General features: G+C 49.1%; 1 protein-coding gene across 1 annotated transcript in view; it reads right to left on the bottom strand.

The window, feature by feature from the left end:
* The window catches only part of LMAN1 (lectin, mannose binding 1), a 66,703-nt gene extending 60,843 nt beyond the window's left edge, over nt 1-5,860 (bottom strand). The window contains exon 1 of the mRNA XM_077462908.1: nt 5,633-5,860. Within this exon, the coding sequence (XP_077319034.1) occupies nt 5,633-5,831 (199 nt within the window). The 5' untranslated portion in view covers nt 5,832-5,860. The remainder of the gene's footprint in view (nt 1-5,632) is intronic.
* Nucleotides 5,861-14,851: the final 8,991 nt, after the last annotated feature.

Below are 14,851 nucleotides of genomic sequence, written 5' to 3'. Positions count from 1 at the left end.
AAATATTAAAAGTCAGCAGCTGCAGTATTTGTATCTGTTGACATTTAATTTTTTTTTTCACCCAGCCTGGACCTCTTTAAGTTTGAAAACTGCCCATCACTCTTTTTAGTGCCGGGTCACACAGAGACTTTGCAAGGCGATTTGGAGGCAACTTTGTGCAACTTACAATGCGACTTAAAGTTGCCTCCAGGACAGGCAACTTTGGCTGTGGCCAATCACAGAATAACCAGCTCTGCGGGGGGAGGGGGTTGCCTGGGCAAACTTGGGACGTACCAAGTTGTGTAAATTATTTTCTTTTACCTGTAAAGTCACTTCAATATAGATGGAGATTCGACTTGGAGGCAACTTCCATTGAAATCTAGATGGAGATTCGACTTGGAGGCAACTTCCATTGAAATCTATGGCCCCTTTCACACATGCAGCACAGTGGTGTAGTGGGCAGCACAGCGGGATAGTGGGCAGCACAGCGGGATAGTGGGCAGCACAGCGGGATAGTGGGCAGCACAGCGGGATAGTGGGCAGCACAGCGGGATAGTGGGCAGCACAGCGGGATAGTGGGCAGCACTCTCACCTAGCAGTAAAAAGGGTTGCTGGTTCGACTAGGACACTACCTGCCTGGAGTTTGCATGTTCTCCCTGTGCGGGCTTCCTCTGGGTAGTCCAGTTTCCTCCCACACTCCAAATACATGCTGGTAGGTTAATTGGCTTCTGTCCGAAATTGACCCTAGTATATGAATGGGGACCTTGGATTGTGGGATCCTTGAGGGTAGGGACCAATGCGAGTGTGCAATGTACAGGGATAGGGACAATTGTAGACACTCACTCAGGTTAAACTGGATGGACTGGTGTCTTTATTCAACCTTACTAACTATGTAACATGCGGACCATTCAGATCCGCCAGTCAGTTTTTTCAGGCGGTTCTGAACGGTCGCTCCATACATCTCTATGGAGTGACGGATGTCAGCGGTGACATCTGATCCGCTCTGCAAAATCCAGACGGATGTATGTCTTATTTTCCATCCGTCTGGCAGATTGGATGAAAATGGACATGCGGTCCATAATCATCCACTGACAAGCGGATGGCTAAATACGGATCCGCAGGTCTGAAAAGGGGCCTCTATGGGTACAAGTCTCCTTGAAGTAATACAGGAACCTTTTCTGAAGTCGGAGAGACTCCAGTAGTGTACATGAAGATGCCTCTCATTTACTTCTATGGCATTTCTTATGTCCAGCAACTTGAGGACATCCAAGTCGGATCCCAAGTCACTATAGTATGAACCGGCACTCACACCAATAGATAAAAAGAAGTTTAAATTAAAAAGATACAACTACAAGCTGTTCACAGTACACCATGCTTATACAATCACTCTGCAAGTTTCGAATTGTTTTCTAAGTCAGAGTCCACGAGCTCACTCAGTACAAATATTAGTACACCGACACTGCCGCATGGCAAATAGGGACACATCAGCGTTAGGATAGATCAGATATGAGGGGAACTGAAACCACCACGTGTCAATCAGTGGTGCATAGCCAACCCCACAGATATTCTCAGGGGAATGCTGATTAAAAAAGATACAGTTTAGAGAGAATATGTTCTTCAGAATTTATCTCACAGAAAGCAATAGTTACTGGAGACACAAATTCAAAACATATTCTCAATACTTCTGTACCAGTTGTTGGCTTTTCTACAAATCCGGGTGGGGAAGGAACACAAACTAGTGTGCACAGAATCTGGTGCACAAAAGGTGTGCTGATGTGGTATTAAATATTAGTAGAAAAAAAAAAAAAATAGAAAAAACCTAAATGATTGAGCTACAACCATCATCATAGTGTTCTGACACCCTAAAAAATATATAAGTAGCTAGCAATAGTGCGCTGCAATCAACTTTCTATTTTAAAGTGCACACATCAAAAATAAAGTGCAATATATGAGGTATAAAAAGTGCAGAGTGCCTATATATATATATATATATATATATATATATATATATATATATATATATATATATATATATATATATACACTGATCATACCACAGTGGCGTGCAATATACAAAGTGCTGTGTGCTATATGATGATCATACCACCATTATGATCACCAATGAATACTGTGAAAACTAGTGCTCATTAATCAAAATGAGAACACATGCACCATCACAAGCTCCAAAAAATGATAGATATATAAAATATGATCTCACTAGTCCCCAGAAACGCACTAAATAAAGTAGTATGTATAAAGTGTACTCAATATATTCACAAGGGAAACTCTTTTCAAATGTAAACAATGTCCACAATACTTCAGGTATTCAGGCTCAATCCTCCTTTCATTTTTCACTTTTTACATAGATTTCTCTAGTTCTTCAATATGCTCACTGATTGGCTTATATATCATAAAAACAAAGAAAACAATCATTGCGCAATGATCATTGTAATAGTTCATACAATCACAAGCCGATTCACTCACATGTAAAATGATCAGCACCATCGCTTATGAACAATCAGTCGCTCAAAGCGTTCCACACACAGCATCTGTTGTGTTCACAAAGACACCTCAGATGACATCACTGGCTCTTCACGACGCGTTGTGTCACGTCACGTGACTTTATCAAGGGTCAGAATCTGGTGCAGCTGTGCATAGTACCCAATCAGCTTCTAGGTTTCACTGTCACTTCAATACCGGGCACCTTCCTGCCCAGGCCAATTTTCAGCGCTGTCGCTGTTTAAATGCCAATTTTTATAATTTTCTTCCCACAAATAGAGCTTTCTTTTGGTGGAATTTGATTACCTCTGCGGTTTTTATTTTTTGATAAACAAAAGACCGAAAAATGTCAAAAAAACGGTTTTGTTTCCGTTATAAAACTTTCTAAACAAGTAAGTTTTCTCCTTCACTGATTAGCACTGATGAGTCTTCACTGCCAGGCACTGATAAGGTGGCACCAATGAGGTGGTACATATGGGCACTGAGTGGCACTGATTGGCATCACCAATTAGGAGGCACTGGCAGGCATCATGAGCGAGCACACATTGCCACCAGGGATGCCTGCATTAAGTCCATCCCTGGTGGCCATATTTCTTAACTAACTACTCAGAGGGGTATATATGGGGTTGCCTGTCCCCTTGGGGGTCATATAGGAGCGTGCCTGTCCCCCTGGGAGGGGTATATAGGTGGTGGGTGTGCCAGTCCTCGGGAGCGGTATCATGGCCGGCTGCCAGTCCTTGGGAGGGAGTATATTATAGCAGGGTGCCAGTCCTCGGGAGGGGGTATATTATAGCAGGGTGCCAGTCCTCGGGAGGGGGTATATTATAGCAGGGTGCCAGTCCTCGGGAGGGGGTATATTATAGCAGGGTGCCAGCAATCCGGAGGGGGTTTACAGGGGGGGTGCCAGCGATCCGGAGGGGGTTTACAGGGGGGGTGCCAGCGATCCGGAGGGGGTTTACAGGGGGGGTGCCAGCGATCCGGAGGGGGTTTACAGGGGGGGTGCCAGCGATCCGGAGGGGGTTTACAGGGGGGGTGCCAGCGATCCGGAGGGGGTTTACAGGGGGGGTGCCAGCGATCCGGAGGGGGTTTACAGGGGGGGTGCCAGCGATCCGGAGGGGGTTTACAGGGGGGGTGCCAGCGATCCGGAGGGGGTTTACAGGGGGGGTGCCAGCGATCCGGAGGGGGTTTACAGGGGGGGTGCCAGCGATCCGGAGGGGGTTTACAGGGGGGGGTGCCAGCGATCCGGAGGGGGTTTACAGGGGGGGGTGCCAGCGATCCGGAGGGGGTTTACAGGGGGGGGTGCCAGCGATCCAGAGGGGGTTTACAGGGGGGGGTGCCAGCGATCCAGAGGGGGTTTACAGGGGGGGGGGGTGCCGGCGATCCGGAGGGGGTTTACAGGGGGGGGGGGTGCCGGCGATCCGGAGGGGGTTTACAGGGGGGGGGGTGCCGGCGATCCGGAGGGGGTTTACAGGGGTGGGGGGTGCCGGCGATCCGGAGGGGGTTTACAGTGGGGGGTGCCGGCGATCCGGAGGGGGTTTACGGGGGGGGTGCCGGCGATCCAGAGGGGGTTTACGGGGGGGGGTGCCGGCGATCCGGAGGGGGTTTACGGGGGGGGGGTGCCGGCGATCCGGAGGGGGTTTACGGGGGGTGCCGGCGATCCGGAGGGGGTTTACAGGGGGGGTGCCGGCGATCCGGAGGGGGTTTACGGGGGGGGGGGGCGATCCGGAGGGAGTTTACGGGGGGTGCCAGTGATCCGGAGGGGGTGTACGGGGGGTGCCAGTGATCCGGAGGGGGTGTACGGGGGGTGTGTCAGTGATCCGGAGGGGGTGTACGGGGGGTGTGTCAGTGATCCGGAGGGGGTGTACGGGGGGTGTGTCAGTGATCCAGAGGGGGTGTAAGTGATCCAGAGGGGGTGTAAGTGATCCAGAGGGGGTGTAAGTGATCCAGAGGGGGTGTAAGTGATCCAGAGGGGGTGTAAGTGATCCAGAGGGGGTGTACGGGGGGTGTCAGTGATCCGGAGGGGGTGTATGGGGGGGATCAGTGATCTGGAAGGGGGGTGTCTTGCCCCCTGCAGAGCAAATATGGGGGCCAGATGTGATCTGGAGGGGGTATACGGGGGGGTTGTCAGTGGGGCATATACGGGGGGGGGGGTCTTTCCCCCTGCCGGGGATGTCTTCAGCAGATATCGGTGGTCGGCAGTGTTCATCTATCAGAGCTCAGAATATCTTCATCCCACCTTAGTTGCTGCTATCTGAGAGAGGATGTTGAGAGACAAAGAAGAAGATCAGGTATACGTCCCCGGGGTGTAAAAGTAACGTCTGTATTCATCAGCCATTCAGGAGACGTCTGCTCTCCACACTGACATGCAGAGGAATGTCTGCTGACAGGTCAAGGCCGTAGGGTATTATGTGCTCCCAGCAGAGCCATATCAGGAATGTCTGCCCTCAGGACATAGATACTATAAAGGTCTCCTCACATGATGGATAAATAGGAAGCGTATGTATTAAGGAGGGCTATGTAGGGGGGTGTCTGCCTCACAAGGAGTATATATGGGGGTGTCTCTCCCCAGGCCCCCGGTGGAGTATATATGGGGGTGTCTCTCCCCAGGCCCCCGGTGGAGTATATACGGGGGGCTGTCTTCTCCCCCAGCCCCCGGTGGAGTGTATACGGGGGGCTGTCTTCTCCCCCGGTGGAGTGTATACGGGGGGCTGTCTTCTCCCCCGGTGGAGTGTATACGGGGGGCTGTCTTCTCCCCCGGTGGAGTGTATACGGGGGGCTGTCTTCTCCCCCGGTGGAGTGTATACGGGGGGCTGTCTTCTCCCCCGGTGGAGTGTATACGGGGGGCTGTCTTCTCCCCCGGTGGAGTGTATACAAGGGGCTGTCTTCTCCCCCGGTGGAGTGTATACAAGGGGCTGTCTTCTCCCCCGGTGGAGTGTATACAAGGGGCTGTCTTCTCCCCCGGTGGAGTGTATACAAGGGGCTGTCTTCTCCCCCGGTGGAGTGTATAAGGGGGGCTGTCTTCTCCCCCGGTGGAGTATATATGGGGGTGTCTCCCCCAGGTAGAGAGAATGTGTGTGTATATTTTTTTTTTAGATATATATATATATATATATATATGGGGTGGTGTACACAGTCCCTCTCCCTCAGCACTTACTTCCACTGTGAGTCCAGAAGGGGACGGAGCCGTCAGACTGCACCAGGTAGGGCCCCTTAAAGCTGTACTTGTACTCGAACCTGCGGTGAGGCGGCTTGTCGTCCTCCGCCCCGGTACAGCTCAGGCTCCAGAATAGAACCAGCACCGAGCACAGCCCGGCCACTGAACGCTGCTGCCACCGCTCTATGGACATCGCCATCTTGGACAGTGCTGACGTAGTGTGACCGGGGAAACCATGCTCAGCCAACAGGGCGTTCGCTGATTGGTCTGCCGGCGGCCGGTGGGCGGGACGACACGCGTTGCCTTGCCGATGGTTAATACGTGACAGGCTGTGCGCTCCTCCGGCCGCAGGGGTCGCTGTAGGCGCTGATGACTTCATCTTACAGGGGGGGTGTGAGGGGTACTCACTGTCCTCAGTACACCTTGGAGTTTGTGAAGTTGTGGTTTACATAGAAAGTGTCCTTTAATTTGTACCCTACTTGTTAGAAATAAACTGTGGACTGGAAATATAGTGGAAACAATTATGTACACTGTGATACCTGCTAAAATAGTTGTAATTATGTTCAACCAATCATTTATTTTATTTTTTATTTAAAGTATACCGGAAAGTAAAGGCTTTTTGGTTCTGGGTGGAATAGGGTTAAATCCTCCAGAGTGCTGAGTGCTCTTTTTGTGTATGTGTTTCTTTAAGGGGAGATTTTCCTTCACTTCCTGTCTTCAGATACAAAAGGAAGTGGGAGGGAGTAGGTTTTTCAAGAAAGAGCAAATCGCACTGAAACTCCTTCCTATGTGTGTTATTCCAAATTAACCCTCTAAAAAGTGCCTGTTGCCTCCTCACTGCCTGTTTTAACTATGAAAATGGCAACCCACCACACCGAAATTGTATGCATTGCAGGGGGGCTGTGGCAAAGCTCCATACTCTTGAGCGGGTCACGCTTGGCATTACAGCTGTGGCATGCTTACTGTCCTAAGCGGCTGCATGCCCTTGATTAGGTCGGGGCAGTTGGGAGTTTGGGAGCAATAAAACCACAGCTCAACTGTCTGCATTTACAACCTCCTGGTCACACATTGCAGCAAGCATTTAGACAAGGGGTGGGCAACTGCGGGCCTCCAGCTGTTGTGGAACTACATATCCCATGAGGCATTGCAAGACTGACAGTTACAAGCAGGACTCCCAGAGGCAGAGGGATGATGGGAAGACGGACAGTTGCTCCCAGGGGCAGAGGGATGATGGGAAGCCTGACAGTTACTCCCAGGGGCAGAGGCATGATGGGAATACTGACAACTGACAGTTACTCCCAGAGGCAGAGGCATGATGGGAAGACTGACAGCTACTCCCAGGGGCAGAGGCATGATGGGAAGACTGACAGTTACTCCCAGAGGCAGAGGCATGATGGGAAGACTGACAGTTACTCCCAGAGGCAGAGGCATGATGGAAAGACTGACAGTTACTCCCAGAGGCAGAGGCATGATGGAAAGACTGACAGTTACTCCCAGAGGCAGAGGAATGATGGGGAGACTGACAGTTACTCCCAGGGGCAGAGGCATGATGGGAAGACTGACAGTTACTCCCAGAGGCAGAGGCATGATGGAAAGACTGACAGTTACTCCCAGAGGCAGAGGGATAATAGGAAGACTGACAGTTACTCCCAGGGGTGGAGGCATGATGGGAAGACTGACAGTTACTCCCAGAGGCAGAGAAATGATGGGAACACTGACAGTTGCTCCAAGAGGCCGAGGGATGATGGGAAGACTGGCAGTTACTCCCAGAGGCAGAGGGATGATGGGGAGACTGACAGTTACTCACAGAAGCATGATGGGAAGACTGACAGTTACTCCCAGAGGCATGATGAGACTAGTTCCACAACAGCTGAAGAACCGCAGTTGCCCAACCCTGATGTACACAGTTGTCGCTGGAAGTGGGGGCATTGCTGGGACTGCGACAGACCTGGAGCACCCAGAGTAGAGCTCTGATAGGTGTGTGGTGAATCGTGGGTGTGGCTAAATTGCACAACAGCTGGAAGGAATCAAAGGAATCCAACACCTGGCTCTATTTACTGTATACATGTCACACATGTGCCACAGTCCTTGTACGCACTAAATATGCTTTAAAGGGTTAGTTCCCGTTTACCAATAAAGCTGCCTAGGCTGGTAAGGGACACCTGTATATACTTTGACTAAAGTTGAATAATGCACTTGCTATAGATGTAGGCCATTTATGTTTCCCCTGAAGCCTGGCTGAAAAACTCCCAAAGGTGGCATCATCCCGTCCTGCCTTGTTGCTAGATTGTTGCTAATTTTGAAAGTGTGACATGGCGTCAAGGTATCTATTTACTTTGCGCAACATTGTCTTATATATTATACCAAAAAAATGGGTATTATATTTTGCTTGTACGCACTAAAATTAATTAAAGTGTATTTTTTTCAGAAAATTTGCATTTGATAAAATGCTGCGCAAATATCAACTTACATAAAAAAAATTGCATCAGCCACCATTTTATTCTCCAGGGCTTTTGCTGTCAGAAAATATGTAATGTTTGGGGCTTCTAAGTAACTTTCTAGCAAAAAAAATGATGATTTTTAGATGTATGTGAGAATTTAGATGATTTTTTTGCACGTAGACTATAGACACTTTTTCTGAATCCACCTAAAGAAGAACTTTGTTAAAACAGTTGGGCAGTACTCAGCAAATGGTACTAGTTGAGAACAGTTTGGTCTGGAGTATATACTATACAATATAGCATAAAGACTGCAAGAAATATGTAATGCATGGAATGCAGGGGCCAGCAGTACATAATTCATAAAATGCAGGGTTCAGGAAAACATAAAATACAGTAGTCTGCAGTACTTTAAGCTTCATTCGCACCTAGCCAATTTGAATCACAAGCAGTGTTTCTGCTTTCTGCTTGTGATTCCAAATCACGGCAAAATATGGGACTTGTTTGCAATGCCATTACTTCTTAAACAAAGGAGCAGGAGCTTTTTTTGCCGCAAGATTTATCACGTGGCAAAATCCCACTATGTTTAGGGTGCCATTAAGAAGTAATGGCATCACAAACGCATCCTGTGTTTTGCCGTGATTTGGAATGCAAATCGCCTAGGTATGAATGGAGCCTTACTCACAAAGCACAGGGGACAGGGATACATAACATACAAAGCACAGGCATCTGGAGTGCATAATGCACAGAATACAGGGTCAGGAGTACGTAATGCATAGACTTCAGAGGTCAGGAGTAGATACGTCAAAATGCAGGAATCAGGAGGACATAAAAAAAGAGCACAGGCGTCTGGAGTATGTAACTCACGAAGCACCGGGGTTATGAGTACATAATGCGCAGAGCACGGGGTCAGGAATACATAGTGCCAAGAGTATAGGTTCAGGAGTTCATAATGCACAGAGTACAGAGTCAGGAGTACATAATGCACAGAGCACAGAGTCAGGAGTACGTAATGCACAGGGGTCAGGAGCTCATAATGCACAGAGCACAGTCAGGAGTAGGGATGAGCCGAAACACCCCCCGGTTTGGTTCGCACCAGAACCTGTGAACGGACCGAAAATTCACGCAAACTTTAGAACCCCATTAAAGTCTATGGGACTCAAACTTTCAAAATCAAAAGTGCTAATTTGAAAGGCTAATATGCAAGTTTTTGTCCTCAAAAAGGGTTTGGGGACCCGGCTCCTGCCCCAGGGAACATGTATCAATGCAAAAAAAAAGTTTTAAAAACTGCAGTTTTTTCAGGAGCACTGATTTTAATGACGCTTAAAGTAAAAAAAAAGTGAAATATTCCTTTAAATATCGTGCCTGGGGGGTGTCTATAGTATGCCTGTGAAGTGGCATGTGTTTCCCGTGGTTAGTCCCTGCACAAAATGACATTTCTAACGGGAAAAAGTCATTTAAAACTACTTGCGGTTTTAATGTAATGTCTGGTTCCGGCAATATGGATGAAAATCATTGAGAAAAATGGCATGGGTAGCCCCCCCCCCCCTGCCCATTACCAGCCCCTTTGGGTCTTGTACGGATATTAAGGAGAACCCCGTACCCAAATTAAAAAAAGGAAAGGCGTGGGGCCCCCAGGCCCTTTATACTCAGAACAGCAGTATACTGGCGGTGCAAACAAGACAGGGACTGTGTAGGTTTGGTGTTAAATAGAATTTGTTTGTAATTTTGAAGTGGTACATTTTTAAAGTGTAACTCCAGTCAGAAAATCTATTTTTAAGCTTTTTGGAAAACATAGGGAAGGGTTATCACCCCTTTAACATTTTTTTCCATCTGTGCACCTCTTCAGAAGATTTCACCTCACTTTCTGTCCCAATGACCAATGTTTTTTGAAAATTTGGGTTTTTTAGTAAAACAAGGATTGGGATAAAGCATCAGTGGAGAGAGGAGACACATTTTTCCCATATCAACTCTTACAGGAGAAAATTTCCCTTCTTAGGGGTAGATTTCATCTCACTTCCTGTTGTCTCCTTCCGTTTGCAAGTAGGAGACGTTTGTAAGTTGGATGTTTGAAAGTAGGGGCCTGCCCTATATGCTCTGCAGAAATGTGGGCTAAGGTGTTAGTGTTGCCACAACACTGTACGCCCTCACAGTGACTCTTGGTGGGCGCTGGAACGCCCTGCTGTGAACTATTATATCAAGAATTGTAATTACATGCCATTGTTGAACAGTGGTAGAAAAATTGGGCCTTTGGTGGTGGTGGTGGTGGTGGTGCTGGTGCAATAACACTGTAAATCCTCACAGTTACTCTTGGTGGGCGCTGGAATGGGCCCTGCTGTGAACTATTATATCAAGAATTGTAATTACATGCACCTGTTGAACAGGGGCATAACAATTGGGCCTTAGGCACTGGTGCCACAACACTGCAACACCTCATAGAAACTCTAATTGGAGAGCAGGAATGAGCCCTGCTGCAAAGCATTGCATCAAAAATTGTAATTACACGCCCCTGTTAAACAGGGGCAGAAAAATTAGGCCTTAGGCACTGGTGCTGGTGCCACGACACTGCAACCCCTCACAGATACTCTAGTTGGAGCACAGGAATGAGCCCTGCTGCAAAGTATTGCATCAAAAATTGTAATTACACGCCCCTGTTAAGCAGGGGCTGAAAAATTGGGCCTTAGCCACTGGTGGCGGTGCCCAGAACCAAAAATGTTCTTCCACGCTATCAGCAGGATCATTTGCCTGCTACAATCGGACGTCCGTGTACCGCTAGCAGATTGCCCGCAAGTACTTGGCTGTGACACACCTAATTCTACACCTTCATTCCTCTCAGTGCAGGTTTCAGAGAGGACTGAAGGTATAGTGGGGTTGGAGATCCCAGCTGATGAGGAGCAAGGAGAGGTCCGCTTTGTTCTTTGGTGTGGGTCTTTAAGGTACGCTTGCCAATGAGCTGCATGGCAGGTCAACATATGTCTGGTCAAGCATGTGGTGCCCAAGCGGCTGATGTTTTGGCCATGCGAAATATGCTTGAAACATATTTTGCAAATAGCAGCGGTGCGATCTGATGCACTCATCTAAAAAAAGGCCCACACCAAAGAAATTGGAATAACGCGCAGACGCAGCACCCTGCACAGGCAGAGCTCTGCAGTGTGATTCAGTCGGTGTGCTGCCCTTAAGATGGCCCCTGGAGGGCATCCTGCCTTGTTGGAGATGTGCTTCCTCCTCCTCCTCCTCCTCCTCTCTCCTATCAGGCACCCACGTGGAGTCAGTGACCTCATCATCTCCTCCCTCTTCATCACTGGAGCAAACCTGGCAGTATACTGCAGCTGGTGGAACATGACTGCCAGATTGCTGTCCTTCTTGGGCATCCCTCTCTCTGGGCTCACGCTACTGCCTTCCTCTACCTGGGTATCATCATCAGAGCCTTCAAAATGCTGGGAATCCTCCTGGAGCATGTACCCAACACTGTGCTCAAACTGTTTGGGGGACTCCTCAGGAGGACATGGTGGGTCTAGGGAAGGAGTGACTAATGCCATTGAGACGAGGGAAGAAGCCGCGTTGGCAGCTGCTTTGCCAGTACCCTGAGCCTGGGGGAGAGAGGATGAGGAGGGCTTGGTCATCCACTCTACCAAGTCTTCGGCATGTTGCAGCTCAACACGTCCAACTGCCCAAAATAAGGACAAGCGTGTCCCATGGCCACGTGCTGATGAGGATGCACCGCGTCCACGACCAGCACTGTTGCCTCTAGACACAGAGCCCGCTTGCCCTCTTTTATTGGCTTGTGACTGTCTGCCTCTCCTTCTTGGCCTTCCAGACATACTAATGACCTGTAGGGAGATGAGAACACCAGCAATTGGGGTAGCTTTAGGTGCACACTGTGCAGGTGGCACAATACACCGACTGTAACTGCTGCAGCTACCTGTGGTATATGACCAGAACAACAGCAGCAATTGGGGTAGCTTCAGGTGTACACTGTGCAGGTGGCACAATACACCGACTGTAATTACTGGAGATGCCTGCGGTATAGGATCAGCAGAACACCAGCAATTGGGGTAGATTTAGGTGCACACTGTGCAGATGACACAGTACACCGACTGTAATTACTGCAGCTGCCTGCCTGTGGTATAGGATCTGAAGAACACCAGCAATTGGGGTAGCTTTAGGTGCACACTGTGAAGGTGGCACAATACACCGACTGTAACTGCTGCAGCTGCCTGTGGTATAGGACCGGAACACCAGCAATTGGGGTAGCTTCAGGTGTACACTGTGCAGGGGCACAATACACCGACTGTAATTGGAATAGCTTCAAAGGAAATTAAGTTACTGTCTCTTCGTCTATCTCTCTCTATGAGCCGCAACACACTACACAAGGCCGCCGCGCAGGCGGCCTTGTATAGTGTGGGCCATGTACTAAACCCCCTGAGCCATAATTGGCCACAGTCATCCTGGGTATTCGAGTCGAACATGCGTTCGATTCGAACACCCAGCTCATCCCTAGTCAGGAGTCTGGAGTATATAATACACAGAGCACAGAGTCAGGAGTATGTAATGCAGACAGTAAAGAGTCAGGAGTACATAATGCACAGGGGTCAGGACTACATAATGTACAAATCACAGGGGTCAGGAGTACATAATGCACAGAGTCAGAAGTACGTAATGCACAGAGCCCAGAGTCAGGAATACATTAAGCACAGAGCACGGAGTCAAGAGTACGTTATGCACAGAGCACAGGGGTGGTCAGGAGCAGGGGCGGGCTGGGCCAGGGGGCAGGGATGAAATTGCCCCCTGGGCCGCTCTGATTCCCCAGAAAAAGGCTGATGTGCTATTGTGCTGCCAGTGGTGAACATCGAGGCGCAGTTCCGCAATTGGCTGAACAACCCCATCAGGTGGCAGCTTTATAGTCCATGTCTGGCCCCCATACGGACATACTACCAGCCGTTGCTGCCACAGGATTGACAAGGCAGCGGCACTGACACTGACAGGCTAGGTGAAGGGATATAACCTTCAGCTGCGGGGGGATTTCCTCCCCCTCCCTTTCCTCTTCACACAGACACTGCCTTTCGTCTGCTCTCTTCCTTTGCTCATTGGCCCTGGTCAGAGCCAATGAGAGGGAGGTGTCAGAGCAGGAGAGGATCATTGGATATGTAGTCCCAAGTACCAGTGGAAAAATGGTGATTGCCTAGGAATTGATTGTAGCCCGCAGCATGCACAGGGGGAGGGGAGAGAACACCAGGAGGCTGCAAAGGACATCGAGGGAGATGAGAGGGGATCATGAGGCAGTGAGTACGAGTTGGAGGGAGCCTGAGAGGGAAGAATTATTTCCCCTTTCCCTGCTGGGAAGACACTGCAGCTGAGCAAGGTGATGACCCTTTTCTGGAAGCAGCAACATGGTCGGCCACAGGTTACTTATCACAGACCTCCTGATCTGTTGTGTGGGGCAACAATACAAATGTGGCAGCCCATGTATTGTGGGAACTGCCCCCCAAATCCCTGCTGCCGCCATCCATCCATGCACACAACCCCTTTCAGGATGTCGGATATATGGATTCCAATAGGGGGGTTGTTTTATTACAGGTCCCACAGTCCCAGCTTAAACCCCTCAGAACTGAGGACGTGTCCCCCGGCCCTTAAAATAGTGAAGGACTATAGGTCCCCAGCATGAACCCCTCAGCACTCAGGATGTGTGACACCCCCCAAATAGTGTAGGACAAAGGGTCACAGCATGAACCCATGGGATCTAAGGGGCCACATCCTTAAATCTCTGGGGTTCATGCTGGGACTTGCTTTACTCCTTCACTTTTGAGGACGTGACCCCCAAAGTGAAGGAATACGGGTCCCAGCATGAACTCCCCAGCACTCAGGATGTGTCACAACCCCCCCCCCCCACTAGTGAAGAATTACAGGTCACAGCATGAATCCATGAGATCCAAGGGGGGTCACATCCTTAAATCTCAGGTGTTCATGTTAGGACTTGTACTCCGTAACTAATTGGGGGGGTCACATCCTTAGATCTCAGGCGTTAATGCTTGGACTTGTAGTCCTTCAATAGTTGCAGGGGGGGTCAGGTCCTCAGCTTCCTCAGCTCTGAGGGATTCAATCAGAGATTTGTTTGCACTTTAGTTCCTGGAGGCCATGGTGGTACAAGTCCCAAATGGACCCTGGAGGGCCACATTGTCCTCCCTGTCCCTAACCCAACTTTGTGTTAATGTAAAACCTTAGATTGTTTTCCCTGATACATCACTTTGTCACCGCTGGTTCTATGGGCCACTTGACTGGACATTCCCCCCAGGCCTAAGGCTGCCAGCCCTCCCCTGGTCAGGAGTACATACTGCACAGAGCACAGGGGTCAGGAGTACATAATGCACAGAGCACAGGGCCAGGAGTATGTAATGCACAAAGCACAGGGGTCAGGAGTACATAATTCACAGAGCACAGGGGTCAGGAGTATGTACAGTAATGCACAGGGTCTGGAGTACATAATGCACAGAATCCAGGGTCAGGAGGACATAAAAAAATATAGTGTAGGAGTCAGAAGTACTAACAGCTTTCTCTGTAGACTACAGAACACCTCACTCCTATATTATGAAGTAGAGGAGAGGAAGAGATGTCCTATAGTCTTAACACATTTCCTGTCCCATTCCTTTAATATAATTTACGTGATTTACTGATTACGCTAATGAAGCATGGCTTATGCATATATAAAACATATTAGCAGGGATTCCCTGGGACCTGAAAATGATTTCAAGGGTTCTGATAATTAAGACATTGAGAAAGGCTG

The sequence above is a fragment of the Lithobates pipiens genome, unplaced genomic scaffold, assembly GCF_037356315.1.
Source record: "Lithobates pipiens isolate NorthernLeopardFrog02 unplaced genomic scaffold, aLitPip1_a1.2 Scaffold_3, whole genome shotgun sequence".
Lineage (NCBI taxonomy): Eukaryota > Metazoa > Chordata > Amphibia > Anura > Ranidae > Lithobates > Lithobates pipiens.
Note: the sequence above shows the minus strand (reverse complement) of the source record. Positions and strands in the feature narration are given on the sequence as shown.